This window comes from Paroedura picta, chromosome 2 (assembly GCF_049243985.1).
Source record: "Paroedura picta isolate Pp20150507F chromosome 2, Ppicta_v3.0, whole genome shotgun sequence".
Classification (NCBI taxonomy): Eukaryota; Metazoa; Chordata; class Lepidosauria; order Squamata; family Gekkonidae; genus Paroedura; species Paroedura picta.
Window position 1 is genome coordinate 84,778,541 of NC_135370.1, and position 24,239 is coordinate 84,802,779.

At 44.6% G+C, this 24,239-nt stretch overlaps 2 protein-coding genes across 5 annotated transcripts in view; both read right to left on the reverse strand.

Moving 5' to 3' along the window:
- SLC25A22 (solute carrier family 25 member 22) overlaps window positions 1-10,907 on the reverse strand; it is a 93,236-nt gene extending 82,329 nt beyond the window's left edge. The window contains exon 1 of one of the 3 annotated variants that reach the window (XM_077321401.1): window positions 10,629-10,907. In XM_077321401.1, coding sequence (XP_077177516.1) covers window positions 10,629-10,648 — 20 coding nt within the window. In that variant the 5' untranslated portion in view covers window positions 10,649-10,907. The remainder of the gene's footprint in view (window positions 1-10,628) is intronic. The other 2 variants (XM_077321400.1, XM_077321397.1) reach the window with 2 other exon arrangements.
- A 10,834-nt stretch (window positions 10,908-21,741) lies between these two features.
- The window catches only part of PIDD1 (p53-induced death domain protein 1), a 35,705-nt gene continuing 33,207 nt past the window's right edge, over window positions 21,742-24,239 (reverse strand). For both annotated transcript variants that reach the window (XM_077321396.1, XM_077321395.1), the window contains one exon: window positions 21,742-23,393. In XM_077321396.1, the coding sequence (XP_077177511.1) occupies window positions 23,189-23,393 (205 nt within the window). In that variant the 3' untranslated portion in view covers window positions 21,742-23,188. The remainder of the gene's footprint in view (window positions 23,394-24,239) is intronic.

Below are 24,239 nucleotides of genomic sequence, written 5' to 3' on the forward strand. Positions count from 1 at the left end.
CACCCACAGGCTCCAGCGCGTAGCTAGGCAGTCCCAGGTGCTCCGGCCACCTCTCATCCCCAGTAGGGCGGTCGTATCTAGACAATCGCCTGCGCTGGGTGACGTGTCGTTCCAAAAATTCCTCGGGCCCCGGGGTTGTCCCCGAGATTGCCCGCATCATGCCCGAGCTGTGCGGGCCGGCACCCGCGCCGTCGCCCTGGGAGAGGTCCCAATCCAGGCCCTCTCCCTGCTCAGAAAAAGTATGTCCCTCGCCCTGCATTTTGCAGGTGAAAGGAGTTGTGAGATTTGACTTGATGTCAGACGCACAGGAAACTCACAACAAAACTTATTCAAAAGAAAATAGTTTTATTGGTTAGCACTATACGCATTGGACTGAAAGTCAAATCTGACTCGAAGCCAGATTTGCCTCAGCTTATCAATACATTTCTCCCGCCCAAAACTTGACAGTTCCCAAGGAGGGGGGTTAGTGAGAAAAGACATATGTGAAACAACAACAGGATTCCAAACTCCCATCCTTGAGAGAAGTGACAACAACCCTGTGAGCCCATAACAAGATAAGGTTAAAATAACATCACTATTCTATTTTATTGCTTACAAACTACAAGGCCGGGGCTAGCAGGCGCCAGGTCCAATTAAACAATATAACTGACATGGAGGAACTCAGGCTAATTTATGACAGAGATTCTACAATCCTGACAGACTTTTCAGCTGTATGCCTATTTTCAGCCAAATAGCTGTGCTTCTCAAAGCACATCACCCCATGTGCCCCCATCAACTATGGATTATCAAGACTAGTCTGCAAACAGTAGCTCAAGGCTGCATCTGTGCTGCAGCAGATATAATCGCAGATGCAGCCTGCGTTCAAGGCTGCTGGAAGGAAAAATCCCACCAGCACACCTCCCATTATTAGAAGGTCACTGGGATGCCTCAGAATGATAGAGAAACACATATAGGCCTGTGCCCACATGCAAGCACACCACTAGCAGTGGCACCCCTCCTTCCACAGCAGCATTCAATCCATGTGTTGAATCATTTGTGAAAGCCACTCCCTCCCTCCTCTGGGAAGAGCAAGGAAGCTGCTTACATGGGTTTCATTCATTTCAACCCAGCCTGTGTGTCTGCAGCTGAAATATCAGTGTGTATAATTACATTTGCAAAAGAATAACGATGGTCATTGCCTCCTGATCTCAAGGACTTGGTACAAATCATATGGAAACATGAAAGCTGGGTGGATTGAGTCAATTCCATACTGAAATACAAATAATATTTGTATAACAGCCTAGAAGGATAAGGGGTCAATGTAAAAACTACTAATGAATCAGATGGTGTGAACTGCAAGTCCCGCTATATGGGCCTGTTAACTAGATGATCACTTTAAAAGCAGCCTAAAATCTTCTGTTCCACTTAATATTTCTGGTAAGGGCTTGAAGGAGGAGCTGGTCTCATGGCTTAAGTGCCACTCAGTGCTTAACACCCTCTCAGGGCAGCTGTCCCACCCCTGAGTGCCTCCTCCTCCAACCGGCTTGCCTGTCTGTCCAGCAGCCAGCCAATCGCCTTCCATCCCCTACCTGACCACCCCATCCTCCTTCCATTCCCTCTGAGACTCAGAGGCTGCAGATCCCTGCCGCATGAAAGCTGCCCCTGCTGGTGAGTTCTGTAACAGCTGCCTGCAGAATTTCCAGGTCCTAGGGGGGATGGGGAGACCATCCGCAGAGTTCTTCCACATACACACACACAAATCTAGCGCCCGTTGTATTCCTGAATGCAACAGGCTTTGCCCCTAGTCTAGACATAAAAAGCAAATTACAAAGTCAAAAAGTGTCCATCATTTAAACATATAATCTGTGCTAGTGAAAGCATCCAAGCTTTAGAGCATGGGTAGTCAAACTGCGACCCTCCAGATGTCCACGGACTATAATTCCCATGAGCCCCTGCCAGCATTAAAAAAAAAAGTATCAATCTTCTCATTCCATGATTACATTTTCATATCTGAAGCAAGTCACATAATCCCCTCTCTGGACTACAGCTTTTTTTTTTTTTTTACTGATACAAAGAGATGGATACTGCGCTTCATAAGTAAATATGACCTTGGCCCTAATTCTCCACTGCTAAATTGCAAATACAAACATTATCACACTACTCAACTTCATGGATGACAAAAGGCCTTGTGTTGTAGAGGCAAGAGCTACATCAGTTCATAGGAAGCTGGCCCAAGGAACACTTTTGGATCTATACGATACTAGAGGAAGACAAGTGATAGGCTTCAGCAAGAAATTCCAGGACACTTTTAAAACTTGTTAATGTATTGTGTTAACATTTTTCATAAGCTATATCCTGTCCATTTAATAGCTGCACTCCATAGTGAATCAATATGTTTGAGACCGTGATAGAAACACATGAGGAATTTGATCTGTAGTCCAAGGATATTCAGAACAAACCGCAAACTGGAGATTAACATGGGGTGGAGAGGAAATGAACAACACAGGGAAATTCTGATGGAGTGAAATGATGGAATTTATAAGCCATCTCTCCAGAGATTTTCTCAAGGCAACTAACAAAGTATAAACAAACAGTAAAAGCCTAAACATAAAATGATTAAAATAATCAATAAAGAGAATAAGCTGCTGATCAACCTGAAATGAAGAGACATAGATAAGCATAAAAAACAGGGGAGGCCGAGGAGAAACTGGGGAAGATGCTGCTCACCATTTAGCAGCAGCTGCATAAAATCTAGCTGATTCTGTTGTCCTCCTGCTTCACAAGTACTGAGGGTCTGGGTGTACCCAGAAGCATGAACCAAAGGTTCTTGTCCTGTGACTCTTGGCCCTGATACTGCAGGCCTCTAGGTGGCAGGAAGATCACCCAGGAGACAGGAAGTCCTGCTCTATACTCAGAAGCTTCCCCTCTCCTCTTTTTTACTTACTTTCTTTTGCTTGCTTGACTGTTTTTTTGTATTGCAAGGCACTCAGGCCACCTTTAGGGGGGGAAAGTGTGCTGTGCATAATTTAATTGGAGCAAGTATCACAGCTAATAGTTCATGAATGTCATACTCCTATGGAGAAGAGATTTTCAATAGACACCAGCTACCATAGCTAGATAGAACCTTCACATCAAAAGGCAGCAAACCTTCTACAACCAGATGCTGGAATCAACAGAGGAGCTTTGTGGTTTTGCTGGTCTGCTTGTGAATGTCAAAGAGGCCTCTGGCAATTGGGAACAGGCGGCTAGATTTAAATAGGCTAATCCAGAAAGGCAACTAGGGGCAACATAGTATGAGTACCCAACCTTCCTCTTCATAGCTGGAGAGAAAAATGAGAAATAGAGCAAGGAGACAGAAGGGTAACTTCCTTAGAAGACAGTTTACTACTTCTGCAGAAATAAAAGAAAACCAAACTCTCAATACTTCTCCTCCTATTTGTTACATAAAGAAACGAATTGGCTGTAGTCTTCTTGTCAAAAATGGCTTTCTCATTCCACTTCCTCAAAAATATAGCACACCTCAATATTGTATTTATTGAATTCATTCAAAGTCTGCTTTCTTGCTGAGACTCCGGGTGGGTTACAAAAAAAAAAAAATTCAGTCACACAGCATAAGACATCCAATCCAACAAGCAATGTGACAGAATAAGGATTACAAAATTAGGAAACAATGCAAACAAAAAACTGTCTAATGAAAAACATACCATAATGCAGAAAGTGGTAGAAGAAAATGCATTAAAAGAAAAGTGAGACATAGAATAAACATTGCAGACTACAGCCCTATGCTCTTATAAAACCATCCTCCTGAGCTGTTCTGCTACAGATCTAATCCCTTTACACCCTCCTGAATGTTTTGCATATTCTACAAAAGTGTAGAAGCACGGGGCCCTCCTGACCACCTCTGGCAAGTCAGTCCACAAGATGAGAGCCACAACATAGATTGTGTATGCATGGGCCAGTGCCAACGTTACTGGCTTGCTCAGTGGCATTCTCAAGCCTTGCTCTGATGCTGGTCCAAGGCCATGAAGTTACTTGTGAATGATAACTAATTTGCTGAAATGAAACCAGTAACTATTTGGTAGCCAATGAAGTGCCTACAGAATGGGTGGGATCTGCATATTCCACCTATTTCCCAATAGAAAAGTACGCAATAAATATTTTTGAGAAGATTTGGAAAAAATGGCCTTGCCTAATACAGAAGAATAGAATCAGCAGTACTGCAACATATACATTTTCAAAACTGAGTCAGGGGTTGTTGGGAGACGTAGTTACTCAGAAATTCTATTACAACTGGTGAATACAGTAAACCTTATTGAAGGGCTTTTCTGCACGTTATTTCATTGCTTGTGTCCTCCACTGGATCCCCCCCCCTTTTCCATGCATGCTTTGATCCTTACAGTGGTTGTGTGAATATTTCATCACAGTATCATTGATTTATTGCTGAGAACTTTAATATAGTAAAGCAACTAAAGAGGGAACAAAACACTTGTGGACAAGGAAAAGAAACCAGATGCAATATGGGTACACATGACAAAGCATAGGAAAGCTAAATGTCCATGGACTACAATTCCCATGAGCCCCTGCCAGGAAATTCAGACAAATGCTGGCAGGGGCTCATGGGAACTGTAGTCCATGGACATCTGGAGGGACTACCCCTACCCCTGGTTAGAGGAAATTTACACTGGAAAGGGGAGGAGCTCGGGGGGGTGGGACAGTGATTCCTACACACAAGCCTCCAAATATACAAGAATCCCCTTCTGTAATCTTAATTCAGTAAACCTCAGATAAGGCATAACTATTGAGCAGAAACTTCATCAGAACAGTCAAACAATGTTGTTGTTGTTGTTGTTAGGTGTGAAGTCATGTCCGACCCAACATGACCCCATGGACAATGATCCTCCAGGCCTTCCTGTCCTAGTCAAGCAATACCATTATTTATATCATGTTTTATCCATTTCCTCAAAATAGTTTACAACATTAAATTATTTGTTTATGTTATTTATAGTCTGCCTTTTTCCCTGGGGCTCTTATTGGTCCCTTTGGATAAAAGCAACCACATTAAAAGTGCCAGAATACATGGACAGTTAAACTGCAGTATTCGGGATACACTCGTTACAGCTAGATTCACAGACAGCACCAGCAGAAGACTGCAAGTTACAAGTGGGTGTAAATCACCATGTAGTCAGATGGGGCCTGTTTCTGGAGAGGCAACAGTACTGAATAACAGTATAATCATTTTAAAAGAAAGCATGTCATGAAATTAAATACCACATCCCTCAAACCTTCAGTCCAATATATTTACGCATGTATGCTGGATCAATAAAAAATGACGCATTTCTGCGTTTTATACATGCAGATGCTGCCCTGAGGGGAAACCAAGGGGCAGTTTTGATTTGAAAGAAGAATATTGACATCTGCCATAGATTGTGTTATCTATTGCGTTTGCTGGTAGGAGCTCATGGGAATTGTAGTTCATGGACATCTGGAGGACCACAGGTTGACTACCCCTGGTCTAGATAGTCCCTTCTGCAAGTGTTCCTGCCTTATAATGTGAGGCAGTGGGGGCTGGGGCATTTTCAATGGTGGTAGCCTGTCTGCAGAACTCACTGCCCCTTGATGTTCATCTTTTGTGTAGATCTGTTGAGGGCTGCACATGCAGCAAACAGAAGGACTAGATTACAACTCTGAGGTGATGAGTGTCCCATCCCACTTAAAACAGTAAGCAGTGGTATAACCTTTAAAAGCTCCCACATAAAGACAAGTTCTTGCACATGCAAAAATAATGTGTGAAGAAGAAAAGTTCTATCCCAACCCTCTTCATGAAATACTAGATTCCTTCTTACAAAGAGATGCAGTAGCTTTTTAAAAAATAATTTGTCCCATTGTATCACTCCATTATACTGAATGTGGAGGTTCAGCCTATCTTAACATAACCTTTCTCTGGTGAAGGTATGCATATCTACTACAGATTAGCATTTCCTGTGCTATGTTTGGATATGGGCTTCAAAATTAATTTATTTGCTACTATTCTGTACCTTGTTTCTTTCTCAGATTTGTCTTTCCAGCTCAAATATTATCCTGATGCCTGGCCTCCTTTAAAGTGCAAAAGTGTACAACGCACTGCATGAACTGTATGAGCAAGTTCACTTTGGCAAAATAAATTATCTTTTAAATCAATGCATCCATGCATTCGCCTTGCACATCTACAACACTTCACAGGTTTTCACACCAAACTACACCTGTACTGAAGTTTATGTCAATACACAACCAAACAAAAACACAATTTCTAATCTCACTTTTTAGCCCAGCAAGGAAAGACAGTGAATGTTATTATTAGAGGTACAACTGCAGTGCTGAAGCCTGCTTGATTTCAATCAAGGGTGTCTCTGTGCTAAAACACTGCTAAGGTTTAAAAATGGATCAGTCCAAAAACAGAAAGAAGTATCCAACCCCAAACTTTGGATAATACCAGGAAGGATCAATTGCCTGGAGAAGGAAGCCCATACAAACATTCTGGGTTTATGTGATACAGTGCTGGATTTAGGCTGCAGTCCTGTGCACCTGGGGGTAAGCTCCCTTTATCACAATGGAACTTTTTTTCTGATTGAGCATGCATGGGACTGAGCTATTAGACCAAGGCTCGGTTTCAAATCCCTGCACAACCATGCAACTCAATGGGGAGTCTTTGGCTGGCCAGCCTTGTGAAACAGGATTGGCCGTTGCAGTTTTGGAGGGCATTGGCAACCAGTCCCAAATCAGGGGCAGGGATCTGTGGGAAACAGATACAACCATCTCTTCCCCTGTGTGCACTTCTCCTGGGACTGGCAAGCAGAGTGATTGCTGCTCTTGGGAGGGAGCGTAGCTCTGCTGGAGAGGCATGGGCCAGGCTAGCCTGTTTCAGACAAGGACAGCTAAGTTCAGATCTATTAAGCAACATGTATTTGGTTAGCTTTGTTTGGTAACTTTAACCTTATTAGAAGGCTTGGGGGGGGGAGGTTGTACTTTTTCATCTTTTTCTATTTTAAATACAGTCCATTAAATTCCCTTCCCCCCCCCCAAAAAAAAACCTTACTGTAGGCTTTCTGTGCACTTCAGGCCTGGTGGTGAAATCAGGCTGCTTCCCCTTGTAATAGAAAGGGGCTCTGATAAGGGAATAAAAGGGGATTGACCTCTTCAGGGATGCCAGCCTCCAGGTGGGACCTGGGGACCCCCTAAAATTACAGCTCTCTTCCAGGCCACAGAAATAAGTTCCCCCAGAGAAAATGGATCCTTTGAAGGGTGGCCTCTGTGACATTGAACCAGTGTGGTGTAGTGGTTAAAAGTGGTGGGCTCTAATCTAGACAACCAGCTTGGATTCCCCGCTCCTCCACATGTGGCCAACAAGGTGACCTTGGGCTAGTCACAGTTCTCTTAGAGCTGTTCTCAGCATATTAGTTTTCTTAGAGCTCTCTCATGCCTACCTACCTGTTGAGTGTCTGTTGAGGGGAGAGGAAGAGAAAAGAGTTTGTAAACTGCTCGTTTACTTCTTTGGGTAGTGAAAAGCAGAGTATAAAAAACAGCTCTTCATTGTAGCTCACTGAGGTCCCTGTCCTCCCCTATGCTCCATTTTCATATCTCCAGGAGATCCCAACCTGGATCTGGCAACCCTACCCCTATCCCCCACCAGCTCTCAAGAAAGACTGGCAACCCTACCTCCCACCCCCACCCCAAGAAAGCAAACCTTCAAATGCAGACTGGGGGCAGAGGCCCTCCCCTACCTGTCCAGTCGGTTAAGTGAGGTGGGAGCAAAGGAAGCAGGAAAGAATGTGGGGGCAGGGCAGGCAGCAGCCCATGACAGATTCTCTGTGGCAGGCCCCACCCACTCCAGGGGCCTCTGCTTCTGTAACAGGGGAGAAGAAAGACTCCACTCCCCCCCGCCCCCCCACACACACACGGTACCTGCATTCCTTGCAGCATGATGGGAAAGATAATAAGCAAAATATTTCCCACTGTTAGTGAAGGATATTAAATATTGGTAGACTACCACAAATCTTAATATCCTGAAAGTTAGCAGACGTGCCTGGTATGCCTAGTAAGTGCAGCAGGCTGAGTACATGTGGTTAGAAAACGACAAAGAAAGGCACATTCACAAAGGTGGTACTTAACTAATATAGTAACCATTTATTAGAGAATTTTACATACTCAGAGGGAAGAGAAGGTTCCTATTCTAATCTAAATAGCTGGATGGAGAGATGCTGCAGGCTAGAGGAATGGAGAAGAAAGGGGGATGAAGACTCGGGAAGCAGGAAAAGTCCCTCTAGGGACAGGTCAGTGAGATCAAGGGTGAATGATCAGTGTTTTTCACTAACTCTATGGTAAAGAGAGTTCCTGCCAGAGTCTCAAGTCAGGAGACATCGCACAGACAGCTATTTCCAACAGTTCGGAGGTTGCTGTATGCTTTATTTCCTAGGTCATTTGGTAGAGCCCATAAGCAAAGCAAAAGCTTGCAGCACATGTCAGCCTCAGCTTCTTATATTTAATTTATCACTTCTCTGTAATGACTTGCCTAGGGCAGGGATGTTGCCTTGTTTAAAGGCTGGTAACCAAGAGTCCAGCCAGCTGCTTATAAAAAATTCAAGCATCCAGCACAAAGCAGCTGACCTGAGACTGAACCAAGTGTGCTAGGAGCTGCACCTGGATGATCCTAGGAGTTGCATGTCTAAAGAGACCACGGAAAAGAGGGGAGGGGAAAAGCAGAGCAGGAGACTGACATGCCCGAGGCAATACATGGCAGGGCAGCGACTGCCTCCAAACCAAATCCTTAGCCCCAGCAAGGCTATCCAAAACCTGACTCCGCTACAAAGGTTTAGTCAACCAAGCCAGAATAAATAAGCTTCATAGTCCTTCTGTTTTTCTCATCTGAAAATGCCCTGTGAGGATGCTTGAAAAACTTGGATCAGTATGGAAAGACCTGGATTTTATAGCTGAACCTCTTAATTATACACAAAGCCCCAGCCTTGAGCAAGACACGCGATGCTGGCATCCGATGACCCTTGTGCCTGATTTACTTCCATCTTACAGGAGAATCCAGAAAGTCCACCCACCCCACCCCACCCCACGACTGGCTGTTCAATTTATTCAATCAACCCCAACAAAGTCTTTTGAGAATGAGCCCAAAATCCAATACGATCATTACTTACAGAGCTTTCTGCTCACCCTTTTCTATTTGGTGGTAAGCTTCTTTTTATGCCTCAGCTATCCAGCTCTGATTTCGGAAATATCTGGGGGCTTTGGGGGGGGGGGGGACGACCCAGGAGTGGATGGGATTGGGAGTGGGGAAGGACCTTAATGGGGCATAATGCCTCAGAGTCCACCCTCTAAAGCAGCCATTTTATCCAGGGGAACCGATCTCTTTAGTCTGGAGATGACCTGGTGTGACCTGGGGACTGGCATCCCTACCCAGGTAAGTGAGGGATTTTGGACTGACAACATGCTAAGATCATCAGTATATCTGCATATAAGCGAGAATATATGACATGTGTATATGTGATGTGTGTCCTTCTGGCCCTGTTCACCCTGGTATTTATTATATGTAGTCTCCTTAGTTCTGGCAGTCTGTGCCTGCCTACTCACTGCAGGTGGGAGGAGAGTCTGGCCTGGGAGCCTGCCACGTGGAGGAGGCTGCCTGAGGGGCCACCTTGAGGTCAGAGGGCCTGCGGTGATAGGGAAGGCATCCCAAAGCTAGCTCAGTTGTTTTCTCTGGCTGCAAGCTATCTACTTGCTCCCTGGAGACAAGACAAGACAATACCAGACTCGTACAGAGGCACTATAAATTGTTTGCAAGGGTTTTTTGAGGGGACAGGGTAAGTGCATGAATAATTGAGGTTACACATCTAGAGCCCCCCTCTTATACTACCATTACAACGTTTAATGCCCTTTTTTCTGGGAGGGATCCTCCAGATTGACATACACATCCTTCTGCTGAAACATCATCTCCCTGCTCAGTCGGCACCACTCCCAAAAACGCAAAGGATGCAAACCGCAAAGAAAAATCAAATACAAGAAATGGGGTCTTGAGAGGAAGACGGGTGGAGAAGAAACCCACGCTGCAATTTAAAAACGCCCGGCTCCTCTTCTCCTTGAGTCCTGAGCTCCATTCAAAAACTTTGCGTTTGATCTACGGAGGCTGCTTTAAAAACAAAAGCCAACGATGTAGTAAAGATAAAGCAGTCCCTCAGCATGAGACTCGCTCCAGGGAAAGAGACATGATGCAACAGATCCCGGAGAGGATCTCTCGGGTGGAGTTTGGAGAGAAAGAGCCCTCCTCACCAGCTGTGCATGAACCGCGGAGTTCACTGCAAGCAGCGAGCGTTTAATCCTTGCATTTCACGAGGCGAAAAGGACGCACGCACACCGTGTAGCAGACTAATCCTCGCCGGGTTGCAACGGAACGCGCTGCAGGGCTAAGGCAGAGAGGGAGGGAAGGCGGAAGGAAGGGAGGGAGGGGAGAGACGGGCAAAGAGCTTGCAAACCCTACTGGCTCTTGCAAATTAGGCACAGTAACCACCAGGGAAAGCATTTCAGGCGCTCATCCATCCATCCACCTCCCCGTCATTGGGCTGCGATAGGGAAGCCAGGAAAACGCACTCGCGAGATAACCCTCCTCATACCTCAGTAACCCATCTGGCATCAGAGAACGAAGGCGAAGGAGGGCCACAAGGGACTGGATCAGCGCTCACCGAGCGATCAACCGCTTGTATACCGTCGGGATGCTCGCCTTCGCGCCGCCTCGATCGAGAAAAAGCCGGGAAAGCACCAGCCTGCCTGGGTCTGGGTCTCTTTCCCTCCCGCTCGCTTCTCCTTGGAGTGGTACAAACCAGGATGTCCGTGCACTTTCTCCCCAAGCTCCAGCTCGGCACCGCCCCCTCTGGCTACTGGTGGCACCTGCGGCCGGCGGGTGCTTTCCTTACAACACCCCGCCTACACACAACACACACACACACACACAGGCCAGCCGCCAGCTTCAGGAGGGCTCACGTGAAATCCCTCGCGTCAAGAGGCTCCGTGACGTAGACCGCCCCCCCCCACCTTTGGGCTGCTGCTGCTGCTACAAAAAGCTAGCTCCTAAAGTCGCGGCACACACTCGTTCTCGGATGAAATGAAAATGAAGAAAAGAAGGGAGGAGGGTAGACACTTGCCTTCTTCCCAAATTAAAGCAGGATATTAAAGACATGTGACTTCTCTGATACAATCCTATGCACGATTATGTGGGAGGAAGGCCCATTGAAGGAAAAGGACGTTCCTTCCTGGTTAAAATTCCTCAGAACTGGTTGCACATGACAACCAATTACATTGGCTATTAGCCCTTTTCACAAGTTACAATCTGTGTACAGCATGGTCTTCACGGTTCTTTGTGCACTGAGTGATTCTCACTACATTCAATGTATGGGCAGATGAATATGTGATCTAAATGCTACATCTGGCCAGGTACATCTGTGATCCAAATGCCACATCTGGCCTGGCTTCATTTGTAAAGTTACCTCTTTCTTACAAACAGCTGTATACATGTACATGCAGGATGTACTTCTGTTGTCTGTACATGTGAGCAAGGCTTGAATATCCTAAATATTTACCAAATGTCTCACTTGTAGTGGCCTGGCCATTATTTCCTGAATAATTTTTCCATGGTGACTAGAATTACCTTGTATTTCATCCTTTTATTGTAGTGAAGATACTTATATATGTTATAGGCAATCTTCAGAGATGAATAGATGAACAGACATTTTCTGCAAAGATCAAGATTTAAAACAGATTAAGATCGATGGGGATGCTTTGGGACCAGTGGTTTATGGGTTCTAAAAGCAAAAGTTGTGCAATACAGTTTCAGTAGGATTAACCCAAAGATTAACCCAGTGGTCCCCAACCTTTTTAATACTGGGGACCGTTCAACGCTTGACAATTTTACTGAGGCCCGGGGGGGGGGTAGTCTTTTGCCGAGGGATGCCACGGCCTGAGCCCCTGCTCCACTTGCTTTCCTGCTGGCGCCTCTGACTTCCCGCTGCCCGCTGATGGGCGCTGCCAACAGCAGCTGCGCAGTGCCATGCGAGGGGAAGCCCCATCCATGGTGGCCACTGGTGAGCACCAAAGGTGAGCCGGTGGCAGAGTGGCAGGGCAGCCCCTGAGGCAGCAGCCAGGGAGGAAGGTGAGGAGGAGCCATGGCCCGGTACCGACCGATCCATGGACTGGTACTGGTCCCCAGACCAGCGGTTGGGGACCACTAGATTAACCCACAGACAACTTTTGAGTGCCCCAGAACTCTTTATCAAATACTGTGTTTGGAACAAAACTAAAAAAGAAATGTCAGAGTACTCAAAGTAGCATGAAGGGGTATGGGGGGAGGACTCCTGATGCACTGTGAGGCCTGCCATTCAATACGTGCCTATGGTCTGTGTGAAGAAATGCATTTTTTCTGTGAAAGTTTGAATTGAGCATTTTAATAGGGTTGTTTTGCTCTAAGCAGAGACCAGGGAGGGGAAAGTCAAGCATTTGCTCTTCAGCCATACCTCAGCTCACCTTCATACAAATGCTAATAGGTCTAGCTGGAGACAATGGGTGAGTAAAGTTTCTCCAAGCAGGAGAGACCTGGAGGCTTTAAATGCTAGAGGGACTCCAGGTGATTTCCAGGAACCACTTCTCTGAAATTAGTGATTGCTTATCATTCATCCAGGAATCACTCCTGAAAAGAGCATTCTAAATACCTTGCCCCTCACACAGAAGTGAGCAGACCCCTGCCAGGAAGCTGCCTTTATGTTTCCTCTCAGAGGAAGTCACCCAAAGCAGTCCACTTCCTCTTTTAAAAATAAGCAGGGCAACCTAGGTGGCAAGAAGGACTTAAATAGATATGAGGGTGGCCTGTGTTGAGGAGAACACAACAAAGAAAAGCTACAGCTTCATTCATTCAAGGAGAGGCAGGGAGGGGCCTTCACACAATTGATTCAAATACACACATTATATCTAGCAATCTTTAACAATGAGTCACAACACATCTCCCCGGGCAACAAAAGTGGGTAAGACATGAGGCGGTGTGTGGCCACTTCAGTCGTCCACTTGGGAGCATCTCTGCCAACTGCCTATACCAGTGATCACGATTGCCCAGCATTTTGCTTAAATTCATTGGAATATAGGAGAACACCTAGGGACTAAGTGTTGCCAGAGCTTCTCCAACAGCGAGCTGCTCACATGGACACAACATTCTGTTCCCCCACCCCATTACAGTCACTGTCTCAGCCTCTGTTTCACCTCCATCTGAAGTATAGGGATAATAATATTAATTTATCATAATACAGCTGTGTCAGGAATTACAGGATATTGTTCATGATTTACAACACTAATACAACCCTTTTAGTGTTGTAAATCATGAACAATATCCTGTAATTCCTGACACAGCTGTATTATGTGCTAAATTTTATTAATAAGCCTTTACCCAATAAAGCATATGCATTATCGATTGCTTAGTCTTTAGTATAAAGATCTTTATTGGACTATCAGGGACAGACAGATCTCAATTTGCCCCGTAAGCTAGAGAGACAGAATCATACTGCATGACCAAGGGAGAGGAAAGCACCATGCTGTGGTTGATGTTTCTAATTATTTGTTTTCACCCAGGTCATTCAGAACCTGAAGCATTAAATGAAGACAGGGCTGTGACTGCATTGACAAGAATTCAGGATGCCCCCCCCCAAAGAAAGGGTTGTAACTTGTGACTACCACAAGGATGGTGTTATTCAATAATGAAGCACTCGCAGGTTAATTAGTATTTTTTAAAAACACCTTTCTGGAGAGATGTGAAGCCTATCACTGTGCAAAAAATCAGAGAACTGGAAAACCTTCATTGTTTGGACAGCAATTATTACCAACCAATAACATGATCTGAAATTAAACTGCACAGTAAGCTGAAGCTAACTCATCTACAGTATGTAAACGATTGAAAAAAGGTCTATATGGCCACTTTTATACATGATAAGTAATGCCATTTCAATCCCCTTCAATAACTGTTTGCAAGTGGATTTTGCCATTTCACACAGTAAAATCCAGTTACAAAGTGCATTAAAAGTGGACTGAAGGTGTGTTATTTATGTGTTATTAACAGCAAGGAAGAATATTGAGAAAAATGAGAGAGCTAAGAGGAGCAGCTAAGTTTAAATGTTTACATACAGTTCTCAATCTCAGCTGGAGGTAAAGGTAAGTTAAGACCTGGGATAAGACCCTACTGGATGGGGGATACACTTCTAGGTAACACTGTGTGTGAACGAGACCTTGGGGTACTTGTGGATTGTAAACTAAACATGAGCAGGCAGTGTGATGCAGCGGTAAAAAAGGCAAATGCCATTTTGGGCTGTATCAACAGAGGCATCACATCAAAATCACAAGATTGACATTATATACGGCACTGGTCAGACCACACCTGGAGTACTGTGTGCAGTTCTGGAGGCCTCACTTCAAGAAGGACGTAGATAAAATTGAAAGGGTACAGAGGAGAGCACCGAAGATGATCTGGGGCCAAGGGACCAAGCTCTATGAAGATAGGTTGAGGGATTTGGGAATGTTCAGCCTGGAGAAAAGGAGGTTGAGAGGGGACATGATAGCCCTCTTTAAGTATTTGAAAGGTTGTCACTTGGAGGAGGGCAGGATGCTGTTTCCGTTGGCTGCAGAGGAGAGGACACGCAGTAATGGGTTTAAACTACAAGTACAACGATATAGGCTAGATATCAGGAAAAAAAATTTCACAGTCAGAGTAGTTCAGCAAGCAGTGGAATAGGTTGCCCAAGGAGGTGGTGAGCTCCCCCTCACTGGCAGTCTTCAAGCAAAGGCTGGATACACACTTTTCTTGGATGCTTTAGTATGCTTAGGGCTGATCCTGCATTGAGCAGGGGGTTGGACTAGATGGCCTGTATGGCCCCTTCCAACTCTATGATTTTGTGATTCTATGATTCTATATATGTCATAATCAGACTACTGAGTTCACAGCTTATATGGTTCAATCATGGAATAAGAACAGACTTAAAACAACAATGCTTCATAGTCTGTTATAGCTACATGGTTTTAGTTCTGTTATAGAAGGACAAATCCACCAGCAACAATACGAGGTCCACCTGAAAGTTGCATTCTTATGTGTTGGATCAGCCTGGATATTTAATACCAAGGAGAAAAATAAAAAGGTTTTACTGATAAAAAATAATGGTGGAAGCTACAGTTGTAAAATGTGGCAGTCTTAATATGGTGATATACTAGAGCACACTCTGCGAACTAGTTTAATTTGTGAAAAAGATCTCAGGTTTTACCTAAGTCAAAATAAAGATGAAATGGGCAGTATTCCATATAGGGCACATAAAAGGTAATAGTTATTTATCTTCATCTCTAATTTTATCAAAATGCATACTCCCCTTCTAAGTCATTTTACCAGAATAGAACAAAACGCCTAAACCAAAACAATAGCATGATACCAAAGGGAAAAACCATCAGCTTTAATCTTTAATGATCAAGCCAGAGATACATTTTAATATGATACTAATGGAATAGCTTTGAGGCTGCTTTTCTATGGCAAAAAAAACTTATTTATCTTGTGTGCATAGCCGAAGACCAATGCTATCTTAACATAAAAAGATAATGACAAAAATAAAACCAAAATCCAGAATTTAAAAGTGCCAAACCCAATTAATCTTCAAAAGTTAGTGAGCTAGTAAACCTCATCATATTCAGGCTGACTAAGGCTCAGAACGTGGTTAAGAGTGTTAATGGAGGATGTGATTTCATATACACAGTCAGGAACATTATCTACTCTTTAAAAGTATGTGGAGTGCTGAAGAATAAGCACTGCCTGGCATTTCCCAGGAAACAGAGGGCAAGGAACAGTGATCTGAAGGCTAGTGTGTGATGAAAGATACACTTTGGTAACCAGTGACCTAGAGAGAAAAAATTATTGCAAATATTTGAGGTGTGTCAACACCAAAGAGTGAGAAGAAATGAGAGGCAGTATAACATGGTGGTTAGAGGGTCAATCTAAGATCTGGGAAACCCAGTTTCAAATCCCCATTCTGACATGGAAGCTTCCTGAGAGACTTTGGGCCTTCTCTCAGTTAACAACTCATGGTGTGGTTTTTGTGAGGATCAAATGGAAGAAGAATGATAATGCAAACCGCTTTCAGTCACCACTGGAAACAAAAACAGAGCATAAATATCTAAATCAATACATGTATCTAAAGGAATGGGAACATGTCTAGCAATGAAGCTGAAAACAGAAAACATACATTAAGGGCAATTCCGCACATTTTTAAAAAATTAGCATTACGCCAACGCAATGGCATAACATTATAAAAAATCATGCCCCTGACCATTCCTCACCTTCTGGCTCTCCTCTCTGCCTTTTCGTGCTTCTTAGCACTCCACACATCTGCTTGAAATGGCGGAAGACAGCAATGCACTTTGCATGCAACTCTCCTCCACCAGTCAATCAAGCCAGGCAGCCAGTCACCTTTTTCCATGTTTTAAAGGGCCGGCAATGCCAGCTATTTTTTTTAAAGTAAAACTTCTCCATTGAGACACCTATCCATCTGATCATAGATGCATAGTGCTTTTTTAATGCCACCCCTTTTGCAATCATGAGCCTTGAACCTTTTAAAAATTAATCTTGAGCCTGATTTTTTTTGTGGGAGGACTTTAGACAGGCATGTTTTGTGTGTTAACTGATGGGGGAATTTTTTTTTGCTTTGCCTGGATAATTTAATGCCTATTCATTGCTCCAGGCAGTTTGCTTAAAAAAAATTTAAACTCCGTCTCCAGGAGAAGACAGAGGGAGGTGGGTGCATAGGCGGGCACTGGAGGCGGAGATAGCGCTACTTCGGCTCCACACATTTCTTTGGCTTGTGCCTTGCTGGTTGCTCTCCTCTTGCTCGTGCTACAGAGTTTGGAGAATCTACTTTATGCGATTCCCCAACTAGCACTTTAAAATTGAGGATGTAGCTACCAGTTTGCTGCTGGGATGCTGGATGTTGACAACGACATCATGAGAAATGCCAAAAATATGGCATCTGCAAAAGGTAATCCTTTCGCTATATTTTTTGGGTGTGGAATGGCCCTAAATAGGTAAGTACACAAGTAATTATGGCAGCCCTAAACAATAAAGTATTACTTATTTGGAGAACTCAAGACAACTTACAGTGCTATAAAACAGTGCTAGCAATGAGTCCAAGCTGCTACCCTTAGCCTTTGAAAAACTGTTGGAAGATCTAGTGGGACAAAAATCTTCCTAGTCCTGAGATGATCCTGTTCTAGCAGATGGTCTTGTTAATGATTCTGGGTGCTGAAGTCCATTGGCCAGTATGTATTAGCAATCTGAGTAATAGATGTCAAAAGTCAAATTTTGACATCTATTTTTCCACTATGAAAACTCCACATAGTAGTTTCTAGGGTGCTCCACAGACACTGTGCACTGGGAACTCACTGCCCCGGCTCCTGTGCAGAAGCACAAATTGGGGGCGGATGTGGTGCACCGGGCCAAATGCTCCCCCGTGTGGATGCAGGAAGTGGTGGGGCAACCTGCCATGACTAGAACTCCAGCCTGCACCTCGGCCTGAAACCTCCAGTGTGTAAACGGTCAGAGAGAGAAACCAGATTGAGACCTGTTCAGCTGCCTTCAAACCACATGCTGGGACCTTCAAAATGTAGCTAGAAAATTACAGAAAAATGTGCAAACTGTTCCCCCTACCCTGCAATGGAGCAGTGGCCACATCCCCATTTGCAGGTGTTAGCCTGATTGCTGACTTCTAGATGAAAACATCCTTTGAGGTGGAAAGTGCCCCGTCAAGTCACAGCTGAGTTATGGCAACCTTGCAGGTTTTTCAGTGCAAGTTATGTTTAAAGTTAGTTTTGCCATTGCCTCCGCATCATGCCCCTGCTGCTCCTTGGAGGTTTCCCATCCAAATACTTGGCAGTGCTGACCCTGCTTAGCTTCTGAGATCTGACAAGCCTGGACCATCCAGGTCAGGACATCCAGGTCTTAACATCCTTAATATTGCAGAATAACGTTCACAGCTTGGTGCAAAAATGGCCCCAGCCCATCCGATGGTTCAGTACACATGCAATGAAGGACTGAGGCACTCTTACTTTAGGAGGGGGAGATTTACTTTTAAGGAACTCAAAAGATGTGGGCGAGGGGGAGACTTAAAAAACTAAGAATGTTTACATAATGGAACACAGCCCATATAATTTATTTTATTAATACTAACTCAGTGACACACAACAGTATGCAAGGTTTCTAGCTCACCAGAACTCTTTGGCAGGCCAGCTACAATTTAAAAAAACAAATGGAGGGGTAGAATACAGCCATGTTCTTTGACCTGGTCATTTGGTGTAGATGCTGTACCAGCTTGTCAGTTTCAGTAGCTGTTGGTGTTTACATGATGGGTCATTACTGTGGTTGAGTGAGTAGCCTTACACCTGATCTTCTTGTAATTTTAAAGCCCTCCGTCGTCTCTATCCTAGGCGTAGATGGGAAGCACTGATTCATTCCTAGGTAAAAGTGCCTTAAAAACAGCTGCAAAACTGCCCCCATCATGCTTGTGTGTGCAATACATTACAGGTACTATAGGTAACCTGTCATATACATGCATGATATACTGATATCAGATAGACCCTTTTCCTTATCTTCTTGGTGCCTGTGTCAATCCGCTTAAAATAAGCACGTTGTCTGAGGGTTATTTTCAGCTTTTCCCAGGATCACAGTAAAGCAACACAAAACTTGCATAATGGGTGGATCTTTGTACCAGAGACGAGGGAAGCTCTGCAGCAGTATCCCCCTGTAGTCTCTGCCATTAAAGCCTGTCCAAGCAGCTCTCAATTTTGCGGGCAGGAGGGAGGCACTTCCTTTTTAGTATTTGTGTTTGAAGAAAGAATTCATGTTCAGCCAACATGAGTTGGTTACCAAGGTTTCCTATTCAAGGCAAAAATAAATTCCTTTTTTAGGCAAGCAAAAAAACGAGTGCACTGAAACCATTCCTTACAAAGGGAAGCTTAAAATCCAAAAAGAAGATGAAGGTGATGGCATTTCATTTTTTTAAAACCATTACAAACTCCTGTGCTGAAAATCATGACTAGATCAAAGCGATACTAAATTCTTCCCCTCACATAGTTCAACAGCTAGCTTAGGATTTTAGACCTGTCAACTGCATTTGTTGTGGTCGATCACTGAGCTGTTAGCGCACCACCTTGTCGGGACGGGGATTAGAGGGACAGCCTTACAGTGGCTAGTCTCCTTCCTCCAGAACTGGACACAGAGGGTGGCAGTGGGGGAGAAATGATCACACCCCTTTGCACTTCCCTGTGGGGTGCCCCTATATTATTTAACATCTACATGTGCCTTCTGGCACAGCTGGTCCGGAGCTTTGGGCTGGGGAGTCACCAGTATGCGGATGACACCCAGCTCTATCTCCTGATGAATGGACAGCCATACTCTCCCCGGAAACATTCGCCAGATGTTTAAAAGCAGTATCTGGATGGCTCAAGCAGAGTGGCCTGAAACTCAGACCCTCTAAGACAGAGGTCCTGTGGCTGGGTAAAGGGGGCAGGATCCAGAAATGCATTTACCCACCCTGAATGGGGTGCAGCTTATGGCTATATCTACCATCAGGAATCTGGGGGTGATCTTTGATGCCTCCCTATTATGGAGGCTCAGGTCACTATGGTAGCCCTAGTGACATTTTATCACCTGAGCCAGGTGAGGCTACTAGCAACCAACCTGTCTCCAGAACACTTGGCTACAGTGATGCATGCAATGGTCACTTCCAGATTAGACTTCTGTAACTCACTCTACGCGGGCATTTCCTTATCTCTGATCCGGATACTTCCAACTGATCCAAAATGCTGCTGCTAGGGTCCTTACAAGGTCATCCTGGATGAACCATATCCAGCCTGCGCTGAGGCAGCTGCATTGGCTACCAGTTAGCTTCCTGATCAAGTTTAAGGTCATGGTTCTTACCTTCAAGGCCATCCACGGCCTGGATCCTGCTTATCTGAGGGACCACTTGTCTCCTTATGCTGTCCACAGAACCCTTTGTTCTGCAGGTTTGAATCTGTTGGTTATTCCCGGTCTCCAGGAAACACGCCTGGCCTTTTCAGTCCTGGCCCCAACTTGGTGGAATGAGCACCTGGAAGACCTGAGGGCCCTGAGTATCACAGTTCCACCAGGCATTTGGCTGAGGCCAGGCCAGGAAGATCGGGTCCCTTCCTGGATTGGCCCTATGTGCCAAACATCTGTACATGAGTTACCTCCTTGGGTTAGTGGCTGGGGTGGTGGTAAGGGCTTGTTGCCGAGTACAGAGTGGGAGGGGGTGGGTATAAATGGGATCTGCTACCAGTATTTGTATTGTAACTTTATTGTATTTGTTTGGTTTTATGTCTATATGTAAGCTGCCACGATCCAGCAGGGCCCAGGTGTGGTGGTTAACAAAAGCTAAAATAAATAATTTAAATGAGGATGTTGTGTATAAGGTAAAAATAGGAAATTCATGAAAATAGGAAAAATGCAATGAAATGGCTTACTTTGCCTTTAGAAAATCAATGTGTAAGATATGCTTTTCTAGCTGTTCCCTTCCCCCTTCATTATATTATATGGGAAACAAACTTTGACCCACTATAACATGGAAGGCCTCTTAAGCTGCAGTCCTATTTTTGTATTTATATATGGGGATGTCAATTCATTCATATCAATGGAAAGTAAAGTCCAAAGCGGTAACATTTGATATCTGGCTCAGTGCCTCAGGATAGGTGCTCAGGTGCACAGAGGCGGGACCCAGTAGATTCACATCTTGAAGGTTCCTTTGACAATGAGACACAATACCATTAACCCACTGGTTAATGGTATTGTTTTAAGTATCACAAAACCCATGGGTTTTCTTAAAATTATGGTATGAACTATAAAGTGTTTTAGATTTTCTAATAAGTTGCTGTAATTGTTGCTGCTGTTTCATCAGTGGTAGCCGCAAAAGGGTTACTCTGTAATCACCTACAGATTTTCCTATACAGCAATTATGGAAGCAGCTGTCAATGCATAATTCCACCTGTAAGTAAGAGGGGGGGGGGCAGTATAATTCACTCTGCTTATCTTACTGCTAAACAAGGCTGCTTGAATTTTTTATTGCATGCTGAGTGATGGAGTTGACTCAGCCAAGAAATCAGATTAATGCCAGTCTCAATGGTGTTTGGAGATATGCTGCTGCCACCTAGTGTCCGTCACCTGCAGTGTAAGCTCAGCTTTCTGTACTTGGTTGAAGCTTTTTTTTTTTTTTTTGGAGGGGGGTGAGGGAGGCAACAGTGGGCATTTGGGAGGCTTTCTTGGGGGAGGGGAGGCATGATTGGGCCGTTGCCTTTTCAGAAGCTTTCCAGTTGGGTTGAAGCTAGGGGGGGAATCAGGCCTTTGCCACTTTAGTGGCAGGCCATTGAGGCTTTTTTTATTGGGGGGCGTGAGATGTGGGGGTGGCAGCCATTCTGACCCTGAGAAAATATATGCTCAGGTCTTGTTATGATTGCCAACCTCTTGATGGTGCCTGAAGAGCTTCCAAAGTTACAAGTGACCTCAAAATCACAGATAATTTCCCCTGATAACGGCTGCTTTGCATGGTGGACTTTATGACAGCTAAAGTGAATGCTTCCTTGTTTTATTCAGGCAAGGTTTGCTGTTTAGCATACTACTCCCACAAAAATGAAACTAAATTCTTATTTAACAAGCATTTTATTTTATTAACAATACACTGCACACTGTAAACATGTGACTTCCAGGGGCGTGGCAGGGAGCCATGGCCTGATGACATCATATCCAGGGTTTCTCGAAGGCTGAAGAATGTTTCAGGGGTTTCTTAACAGGAAAAAGGTTGAGAAACCCCGCCCCAGTCTTTGATGCTGATGGAACTGATATCCTCAGTTCTGGTCTCAAAGTTGATAACTTCAAAGATGGATTTGAAGGGGTGGGGGGACTGACAACCCCTTCTCCCAGAGAGCTGCTTTTAGCCTCAAGGTTCTATTGGACCTCACTTTGGCTGTACCAGTTTTGACACTCCTGGCATGCCACAACATTATGGGCCTTGCCCAGGCAGAGTGATAAAGCTCATTTGAGCAAGGCTTTGGTTTTGCAATGGACGCACTTTTAAAGCACAGCTTGGTATAGTGGTTAGGAGTGCAGACTTCTAATCTGGTGAGCTGGTTTTGATTCCCCAGCTGGGTGACCACATGTAGCCAGCTGGGTGACCTTGGGCTCGCCACAGCACTGATAAAGCTGTTCTGACCAAGCAGTAATATCAGGGCTCTCTCAGCCTCACCCACCTCACAGGGTGTCTGTTGTTGGGAGAGGAAAGGGTAGGTGATTGTAAGCCACTTTGAGACTGTTTCCGGTAGAGAAAAGTGGCATATAAGAATCAACTCTCCTTCTTAAACAATGCCTTAAATGCCATTATAATGGATTTACATGTGGAGTTCAATGCCGTGTGAAGAATTCAAAGGAATCATAAGAAAAAGAAGTCTCCAAAGGCAGGAGTAAACTTACAGTAAACTTACTTTTTTTGTAATTTTTGTAATGCTTCCTTTTATGTTTGCTTGGAGAAAACTAATTCACCACAGATGACCAGGCAGGCAGCTTACAGGCTTGCTGCTAAGTGTCAGGAATGGGACCACCCACCATAGAAACCCCCCCCCCAAACAGAGGAACGAGCCAGCAAAGGAAGTAAAATAAATATATATAATAAAGTGACCCAACTGGCAACATTTAAGGATGCAGAATGTCTTCATTTTACTGAGAGTCAATTCCAGACTCAACAGGACATACTTGTTCCAACGAAGTCCAAGCACATAATCAGAAAGGTCCTATGAATTGCCTCAGCCCTTGAAGTGACCTGCAGTCAATCCCTGAACCACCCCCTAGCATGCCTATGGCTTACCACGGGACCTGATTTTGCTCTCTTCCCCTGCAGCCTCTTGACGGGCACAGCTATGCTCCACTTGAATCCTGAGATCCCAGGAATCAGCTTTCCCAGAGTTGTAAGGTACTGCTGGGGGGAGGGGGTGTGGCAGAGAACATCTGTGAACAGGAGTGCCTTCCACTGACAGCATCTACTGCTGAATGCAGCCCCAGGTAAGTCAAAGGAGATTTTCACACAGCAGTCACAGGATGGCAATAGCAGAGCCTTCAGCACTGCTCCAGGCCCACTCTCTGGATGGATTCTCTGTATTTCTGCTTTCCCAGGGAGATGATGACTTCAATCTCATCTGCTATGTCTTGGCGGCCGCTCTCCTTCATGGCGCTGATCAGTCTGTCTATGCAGTTGGGAGTCCTTATATTTTGTTGAGCCCAAGAAAAGAGCATATCCAGAATCTGTGCACTGAGGTCTTCCCTGGAAAAAAAAAACAATTGGGGAGCAGCAAAAGGGCATCATACACCCATTAGAAGAAATGTATTTACACTCAACCTTTCTGTATAATCCAAGCAGTTTAGATAGGTTGTAAAGGTAAAGGTAAAGGTATCCCCTGTGCAAGCACGGAGTCATGTCTGACCCTTGGGGTGACGCCCTCTAGCGTTTTCATGGCAGACTCAATACGGGGTGGTTTGCCAGTGCCTTCCCCAGTCATTACCGTTTACCCCCCAGCAAGCTGGGTACTCATTTTACCGACCTCGGAAGGATGGAAGGCTGAGTCAACCTTGAGCCGGCTGCTGGGATCGAACTCCCAGCCTCATGGGCAGACCTTCAGACAGCATATCTGCTGCCTTACCACTCTGCGCCACAAGAGGCTCTTAGATAGGTTGTAGCAAGATGCTAAAGTATACTATAGTAATAAAATCGATTTCATTTCCATAGCAACAACAAAAACCACTGCAACTCATTAATTCATACTGCAGCTTCTGCAATTTCAGCATGTTCAAAACTGCACAAGAAAGCAAAATACACACTGTTAGACCTAGAAGCATCGACAGAATTCTAAGCAAGTCTCTGTTTCTACTCTAAAAGTCCTTATGCTCATGAATGGAAAAAAGACTGGAAACTCACAACCCTTTGTTTTGTACACCCTATTATTCTGTCCTTGGTTGATATACATACTTTTAAGCACCCAATTATGGTAACATCTTCATTCTGCATTCCTGTTACAGGGGAGTGGGAGAAAAAGGGAATCTAAATTCTCCAAAAATGAAGCCATTAAATTTATGCAAACATGTCTTATGTACATAATCTTTTAACATGCAT